The sequence below is a fragment of the Salvelinus sp. IW2-2015 genome, unplaced genomic scaffold (assembly GCF_002910315.2).
Source record: "Salvelinus sp. IW2-2015 unplaced genomic scaffold, ASM291031v2 Un_scaffold1003, whole genome shotgun sequence".
Classification (NCBI taxonomy): Eukaryota; Metazoa; Chordata; class Actinopteri; order Salmoniformes; family Salmonidae; genus Salvelinus; species Salvelinus sp. IW2-2015.
Window position 1 is genome coordinate 160,198 of NW_019942683.1, and position 8,908 is coordinate 169,105.

The window sequence follows — 8,908 nt, forward strand, 5'->3', positions numbered from 1 at the left end:
ACAATAGTAGCAGTTGATGATCTCTCTTTATATTACAATAGTATCAGTTTCCTCATAAAACAAAACTGAGTACATGCAGTAGATTTCAGGCAGCTGCCATTTCAAGAAAAGTAATTCCATCCTCAAATCCCCTCTACATTAAAGACCCCAGACCCAGACAGACCCAGACCCAGACCAGACCCAGACCAGATCCAGACCCAGACCAGACCAGATCCAGACCCAGACCCAGACAGACCCAGACCAGACCCAGACCAGACCCAGACCAGATCCAGACCAGAACCAGACCCAGACCAGATCCAGACCAGACCAGACCAGATCCAGACCAGACCAGACCCAGAGCAGACCAGACCAGACCCAGACCCAGACCAGACCCAGATCCAGATCCAGACCAGACCCAGACCCAGATCCAGACCAGACCCAGACCCAGACAGACCAGACCCCAGACCAGACCCAGACCAGACCTAGACCAGACCCAGACCAGATCCAGACCAGAACCAGACCAGACCCAGACCAGATCCGACCAGCACCAGACCAGATCCAGATCAGACCAGACCAGACTAGACCAGACCAGACCAGACCCAGACCAGACCCAGACCAGACCAGACCCAGATCCAGATCCAGACCAGACCCAGACCAGATCCAGACCAGACCAGATCCCAGACCAGACCCAGACCAGACCCAGACCAGATTAACCAGATCAGACCCAGACCAGACCAGACCAGACCCAGATCAACAAAGACCCACACCAGACCCAGACCAGATCCCAGACCTAGAATCCAGACCAGACCAGACCCAGACCAGACCCAGACCCAGACCCAGACCAGACCAGAACCAGATCCAGACCCAGACCAGACCCAGACCGACCAGACCCAGACCAGACCCCGAACCAGATCCAGACCAGACCCAGGACCAGACACATACCCAGACCAGACCCATACCCAGACCATACCAGTCCAACCCGACCAGACCCAGACCAGACCCAGACCAGACCCAGACCAGACCCAGACCAGACCAGACCCATACGAGACCCAGACCAGACCCAGACCAGACCCAGACCAGACCTAGACCCAGACCCAGACCAGAGCCAGATCTAGACCTAGACCAGACCAGACCCAGACCCAGATCAGACCCAGACCCAGACCAGACACAGACCAGACCTAGACCCAGACCCAGACCAGACCAGACCTAGACCTAGACCTAGACCTAGACCTAGACCTAGACCAGACCAGCCCCAGATCAGACCCAGACAGAGCCAGACCTAGACCCGACGCAGACCCAGACCCAGACCAGACCCAGACCAGACCCAGACCAGACCAGACCAGATCCAGACCAGCCCAGACGCAAACCAGACCCAGACCAGACCCAGACCAGACCAGACCCAGACCAGACCCAGACCAGATCCAGACCACAGACCCCAGACCAAACCAGACCTAGACCTAGACCTAGACCTAGACCTAGACACCTAGACCTAGACCTAGCAGACCAGACCAGATCAGACCAGACCAGAGCCAGACCTAGACCCAGACCCAGACCAGACCCAGACCAGACCCGACCAGACCAGACCAGATCCAGACCAGACCCAGACCAAACCAGACCCAGACCCAGACCAGACCTATTGTTATTGTTGCCAGTCTATCCTGTCATGTAAGCGAAGCCGCTCCATTCATTATTCAAGTCCGTCTCTCTCTCTGCAGTTTCACTGGAGAATAATTCCACTGCATTATAATTATGCACCCTTCCTAAACATCCAGGAGACCAGACGTAACCGGCGGTAACAGAATGATGAGGCCTGTTGTTTACTTCCTTTGTGTGCATTGGAGAGTTCCAGATGAAGGATGAATACGTACTGTGTGGAAAAAACATGACCTCTATACAGAAAGAAACAGTCAATGACAAAACTCTCCTCAAAGACCAGGAATAATCCCTTTTGATTAAAGGTTTTTAAATTACATTCTGTAACACTAAAGATGCATTAATGACAGCTAAAAAGAGCCAGCCAGGTGCTGTGGTGTGTGTGTGTGTTTGTGCGTGCGTGTGTGTGTGTGTGTGTTTGTGTGTGTGTGCGTGTGTGTGTGTGTGTTCCCTACCTCTATACAGCCTCTCTAGGCCCAGTACGCCCCGGGGCAGGCTATCCATCCCTCCCTACCTCTATACAGCCTCTCTAGGCCCAGTACGGCCCGGGGCAGGCTATCCATCCCTCCCTACCTCTATAAAGCCTCTCTAGGCCCAGTACGGCCCGGGGCAGGCTATCCATCCCTCCCTACCTCTATACAGCCTCTCTAGGCCCAGCACGCCCGGGGCAGGCTATCTGTTCTGGAGAGGAGATCCATCCCTCCTCTACCTCTATACAGCCTCTCTAGGCCCAGCACGGCCGGGGCAGGCTATCTGTTCTGCTGAGGAGAACCATCCCTCCTTACCTCTATACAGTCTGACTGAGGGACAGAGGAAATGTGTAACAGTATTCCCCATGAGACCTCTCTCCTCAGGACCCCGTCTCTCTCTCTCAATTCAATTCAAAGGGCCTTTATTGGCATGGGAAACATATGTTAACATCTCTGTCTCTCTCTCTCTCTCTGTCTCTGTCTCTGTCTCTCAATTCATTTCAATTCAAAGGGCCTTTATTGTCATGGGAAACATATGTTAACATCGCTAAAGCAAGTGAAATAGATAATAAACAAAAGTGAAATAAACAATAAAAAATGAACAGTAAACATTACAAAGGAATATAGATATTTCAAATGTTATATTATGTATATATACAGTGTTGTAACGATGTGTAAATAGTTTAAGTACAAAAGGGAAAAAAACATAAATATGGGTTGTATTTACAATGGTGTTTGTTCTTCACTGGTTGCTCTTTTCTTGTGGCAACAGGTCAGATATCTTGTTGACACACTGTGGTATTTCGCCTCAATAGATATTGGAATTGATTAAAAATTTGATTTGTTTTTTTTCTTCGAACTCTTAGTGGGTCTTGTGTAATCAGAACAAGGTTCTGACAGATGGGTGTGTCTTGGTGGTATAGAACGAGAAAGGCTCTGCACACTGTCTGGGTCTGGTCTGGGTCTGGTCTGGGTCTGGTCTGGGTCTGGTCTGGGTCTGGTCTGGGTCTGGTCTGGGTCTGGTCTGGGTCTGGTCTGGTCTGGGTCTGGTCTGGTCGGGTCGCGGGTACTGGGCTGAGCTGGGTCTGGGTCTGGGTCGGTCGGTCTGGTCTGGCCGTCTGGGTCTGGGTCTGGGTCTGGTCTGGGTTTGGTCTGGGTCTGAGCTCTGGGTCTGCGGTCTGGGTCCTGGGTCTGGGCTCTGGGTCTCTGAGCCCTTTCTTAACCGTCAATATATGTTGAACGCTACATTCTGGATCGGTTAAACTAGACGGACCAACGACTGCAGCACAGCAATTTTCTCTGTGGCAGGTCAAATCCCAACTCACTCAATTTCAATGTATTCGATAATGTTTTTTATCATCAGCCTGATGTCACAAAGTGCTGTAGCAGAACCCAGCCTAAAACACCACCTACGAAGCAATGCACGGTCGCTCACGACAGCCCCCACGGTCGGCTCGGAAATTCCCTAGAACGGCCAGAACCTAGGAAGAAACCTAAGAGGGACCCAGGCTATGAGGGGTGGCCAGTCCTCTTCTGGCTTCGTGCCGGGGTGCAGCTTATAACAGATGGCCTAAGATGTCTCAACCATGTTCATAGATGACGGCGCAGGGTCAGATAATAATAATCAGCACGTGGTTTTGTCGGGAGGGTGCAACAGGTCAGCCACTCAGGCAGTAAATGGTCAGACTTCATTCCCCTCTTAGTTATGTTATAACCAATACGGTGCTCTTCTTTTGTGAATTTATGTTTAAATTCACGCTGGCCTGAGGGACTACAACAGATCATGTATGCTGTGGCGGTTACAGAGATGAGGTAGTCATTCAAAAAATCATGTTAAAAACACTATTATGTCCACATACAACCTTTATTTATGTTGGAACTTGTTAAACACATTTTTACTCCTGAACCGTATTTAAATTCTTTGTCAATGGACAACGGGGTTGAATACCTTAATGATCAAGACATTTCCGCTTCATTTTATTAATGTCATAATGTTCAAAATCATAAATTCCCTTTGTACATTATGGGTTAATGTTGTTGGTCGTATGCAATGACACAACAGTCTCAATGTAATCATTTTAATTCAGGGCTGTAACACCACAACATGTGGAATAAGCTCAAGGGGTGTGAAAATACGTTTTGAAGGCCGGGTAATAAGCTAAGCTGTGGGACGTCTGATCTAACCCATGGTGAATCGATTCTTTTACACACTGAAACTAATGTCTGATCCGTTTTGATCGGTGCAAACGTTTCAACCACTCAACGTCTTTCCCTCCGGTCAAAAACTATGAGTCTGACCTATCTTAACCCTGGCTGCGTTAGTTACTGCTTCCTCCCTTTTTCCTCTCTTCCTTGCAGAACCATGTCGACCCCAGCAGCACTCTACCTGTCCTTAACAGTTCTCCTCTGCAGAACCATGTCCCCGACCAGCCAGACTTACACCTGTCTTAACAGCTCTCCCTGTGCAAGCACCATGTCGACCAAGAAGACTTAACCCTGTCTTAAAACTCTTCCTCTGCAGAAGCCAATAATGGCCGTTGTTTACGTAAGCTGAAGACTATACCCTGACCTTGTTCTTCCTCTTCTTCCTCCTCCTCCTCCTCATCCTCTGTAGAACCATGTGGGACCGGTGGAAGGCGAGGTTCAGGTGCACGCGGGCGGAATGGAGACCACCCTCCGCCCATGGGCGTGCCGTCTCTCTGTTTCCCAGCAACAAGGCCCCTAAGCAAGTTTGCCCCTGTGGTTTGCCCCCAAACGCTAAGTTCAACCCGTACAAGGACCCCACTGACTTGGCAGGAGGTAAGAGAGGACGAGGGGGGGGGGGGGGGGTGAAGGAACTTACTGGATAACCTGTGCGTGCTTCTACACTGCATTTGCTTGCTGGTTTGGGGTTTTAGGCTGAGTTTCTGTACAGCACTTTGAGATATCCGCTGATGTCGAAGGGCTTTAATGAACTACACTTTGATTTGATTTCCCTGCTTGTTGTAGCAAGAAGAAGGGTTGCAATGTATGGCAGAAGACAACTGAAGTGGTTTTGTTGGCCCCATTGTATAGCCTTCACGTAAAGTTCTTGCGTTAGCAATGATGAAAACAGTTCGGACAACAGTCTAGCTCTAAGACGACACTGATCGCAGTGCACTCAAGCATCAAACACACATTGGTTTACAATACAATTCCCACTCCTCTCCAGAGGAACAGTGTACATGCAGCTGACTAGAGTCTGAGAAGCCAATAGGACCCCAGTCCTGACTCCTCTCAGCAGGGCTCTTTTAACCTCCTCATGTAGCCCCCAGTACTGACTCCTAATCCAGGGGTTTAACCTCCTAAGTACCCCAGTACTGACTCCTATCCAGGGTTTATCTCCTATGTGCCCCAGTACTGACCTTCCTATCCAGGGGCTTTAATCCTCCCTATGTAGCCCCAGTAACGACTCCTATCCAGGGGGTTTAACCTCCTATCTAGCCCCAGTACTGACTCCTATCCAGCGCGGGTTTTAACCTCCTATGCTAGCCCCAGTACTTGACTCCCTATCCAGGGGGTTTACATCCTCATGTTAGCCCAGTACTGACATCCTATCCAGGGTCATTAAACACTCTATCGCTACCGCCCCAGTACTGAACTCCTATCCCAGGGGGTTTTAACCCCTATGTAGCCCCAGGACTGAACTCCTATCCAGGGGCTTTAAACCTCCCTAATGTAGCCCGTACTGACTCCTATCCAGGGGCTTCTAACCTCCTATGTACGCCCCCAGTACTGACTCCTAATCCAGGGGCTGAGATCTCCTATGTAGCGCCCAGTACTTGCGACTCCTATCCAGGGCGGCTTACCTCCTATGTACAGTCTGACTTATCCAGCCGGCTTTAACCTCCTATGTAAGCCGCAGTACTGGACTCCTATCCAGGGGCTTTTACCCATCCTATGTGCCCAGTATGACTCCTTATCCCGGGGCTTTAACCTCCTATGTAGCCCGCAGTACTGACTCCTATCCAGGGGCATAACCTCCTATGTAGCCCAGTAACTGACGTCCTATCCAAGGGGTCATTAACCTCCTATGTAGCCCCAGTACTGACTCCTATCCAGGGGGCTTTAACCTCTATGTAGCCCCAGTAACTGACTCCTAATCCAGGGGGTTTAACCTCCTATGTAGCCCCCAGTATGACTCTATCAGGGGCATTAACCTCCTTGTAGCCCCAGTACCTGACTCTATTCCAGGGGCTTCTTAACCTCTATGTACCCCCAGGTACTTGACTCCTATCCAGGGGTCATTAACCTCGCTATGTAGCCCAGTACTGACTCTTATCCAGCGGGCTGAGACCTCCTATGTAGCCCGTACTGACTCTATCCGGGGGCTTTAACCTCCTATGTAGCCCCAGTACTGACTCCTATCCAGGGGCTTTAACCTCCTATGTAGCCCCAGTACTGACTCCTATCCAGGGGGTTTAAACCTCCTATGTAAGCCCCAGTACTGAATCCTATCCAGCGGGTCATTAACCTCCTTATGTAGCCCCAGTACTGACTCCTTTAGGGGCTTATCCTCTATGTAGCCCAGTACTGACCTCCTCTCCAGGGGGTTTAAACCTCCTATGTAGTCCCAAGTATGACTCCTATCCAGGGGCGTTTCAACCTCCTATGTAGCCCAGTACTGACTCCTATCAGGGTCATTAACCTCCTATGTAGCCCAGTACTGACTCCTATTAGCTGGCTTTAAACCTACCCTATGTAGCCCGCAGTACTGACTCCTATCGCAGCGGGGTTTAATCTCCTAATGTAGCCCAGTCCTGACTCCTTCCAGGTATCTGGAGTCATAGATGTCTTACATTCAAGGCGGTCTGGAAGTTCACGCTCCCCCCCCAATGTGTCCCCGATGCCCCCGCCCCCAATGTGTCCCCGATGGCCCCCCCCAATGTGTCCCGATTTTGCCCCCCCCCAATGCTGTCCCCGAAGGCCCCCCCAATGTGTTCCCCGTGCCCCCCCAATGTGTCCCGATGCCCCCCCCCAATGTGTCCCCGTGCCCCCCCCCCCACCTGTGTCCCGATGCCCCCCCCCCCAATGTGTCCCGATGGCCCCGCCCCATGTGTCGCCCGATGCCCCCCCCCACATCGTGTCCCCGATGGCCCCCGCAATGTGTCCCGAAGGCCCCCACCAATGGTGTTCCCCCGATGCCCCCCCCCCCAATGTGTTCCCCGATGCCCCCTCCCCCAATGTTTCCCGACTGGCCCCCCCAATGTGTCCCCAGATCCCAGCCCCCACGCCCAATGCTGTTCCCCGATGGCCCCCCCAAATTGTCCCGAAGGCCCCCCCAATCGTGTCCCCGATGGCCCCCCCCCCCCAACTGTGGTCCCCGATAGCCCCCCCTCAATGGTCCCCAATGGTTTTCTTCGATGCCCCCCCAATGTTGTCCCCGATGGCCCCCCCCCAATGTGTCCCGATGCCCCGCCGCCACATGTGGTCCCCGATGGCCCCTCCCAACTGTGTCCCGATAGCCCCCCCAATGCTGTCCCCGATGCCCCCCCAATGTGTCCCGCTGGCCCCCCCAATGTGTCCCCGATAGCCCCCCCCAATGTGTGCCGATAGCTCCCCCCCCGCAATGTGTCCCCCGAAGGCCCCCCCCAATGTGTCCCGATTAGCCCCCCCCAATGTGTCCCCGATGGCCCCCTCCCCAATGTGTCCCGATGGCGCCCCCCCCCACATGTGTCCCCGATGGCCCCCCCCCAATGTGGTCCCGATGGCCCCCCAATGTGGTCCACCGCTGGCCCCCCCAATGTGTCCCGATGGCCCCCCCAATGTGTCCCCGATCGCCCCCCCCCAATGTGTTCCCCGATGGCCCCCCCTCAATGTGTCCCCAGATGGCCCCCCCCCAAAATGTTGTCCCCCGACTGCCCCCCCCCCAATGTGTCCCCGATGCCTCCCAAATGTGTCCCGATGCCCCACCAGCGTCCGCCCATTATGTGTCCCGATGGCCCCCCCCAAATTGTGTCCCCGATCGCCCCAACCGCCCGACAATGAATGTCTCCCTGAGATGGCCCCCCAATGTGTACCCCGACGGCCCCCCCGCCAATTGTGTCCCCAGTGGCCCCCCCCCCAATGTGTCCGATGCCCCCCCCATGTCGTCCCGCATGGTATGCCCCACCCCCCCCAATGTGTCACCCGATGCCCTCACCCCCAATCGTTCTCCAGATGCCCCCCCCCCAATGTTGTCCCGATGGCCCCCCATGTGTCCCGATCGACCCCCCCCAATTAGTGTCCCCCGAGTGGCCCCCCATGTGTCCCCGATGGCCCCTCCCAATGCTGTCCCCGATGCCTTCCCCCCCCACATGTGTCCCGATGGCCTCCTCCCCAATTTTGGGGGGGTGTCCCGATGCCTCCCCCCCCCCCAATTGGTGGTCCAGATGGCCCCCATGTGTCCCCGAATGCCCCTCCAATGTGTCCCCGATGGCCCCCCAATGTGTCCCGATAGCCCCCCATGTGTCCCCGAAGGCCCCCCCAATGTGTCCCCGTGCGCCCCCAATGTGTCCCCCGATAGGCCCCCAATGTGTCCCGATGCCCCCCCCCACATCGTGTTCCCCGATGGCCCCCCCCCAATGTGCTCCGATGCCCCCCCTCAATCGTGTCCCCCGATGGCCCCCCAATGTGTTCCAGATAGCCCCCCCAAAAAATGGTTTTTTTGTCCGCCGAGTGACCCCCCCCCAATATGTGTCCCGATGGCCCCCCATGATGGTCCCCGGATAGCCCCCCAATGTGTCCCCGATAGCCCCCCCCAATGTGTTCCCCACGAGGCCCCCCCCCAATGTGTCCCGATAGCCCCC

At 54.1% G+C, this 8,908-nt stretch overlaps 1 protein-coding gene across 1 annotated transcript; it reads left to right on the forward strand.

The window, feature by feature from the left end:
- The first annotated feature begins 7,774 nt into the window (after nt 1-7,774).
- Nucleotides 7,775-8,903, forward strand: LOC139024100 (uncharacterized). The gene is made up of 2 exons (XM_070438540.1): nt 7,775-8,732; nt 8,854-8,903. The coding sequence occupies exons 1-2, from the start codon at nt 7,775-7,777 to the stop codon at nt 8,901-8,903; spliced, it is 1,008 nt and encodes a 335-aa protein (XP_070294641.1).
- Nucleotides 8,904-8,908: the final 5 nt, after the last annotated feature.

Bases quoted from the DNA above. Each gene is read 5' to 3' on its own strand.
- LOC139024100 (XM_070438540.1), top strand. From the start codon at position 7,775: ATGGCGCCCCCCCCCACATGTGTCCCCGATGGCCCCCCCCCAATGTGG. The intron at 8,733-8,853 runs GTGTTCCAGATA...TGTCCCCGATAG, and splicing joins TCCCCCGATGGCCCCCCAAT to CCCCCCCCAATGTGTTCCCC.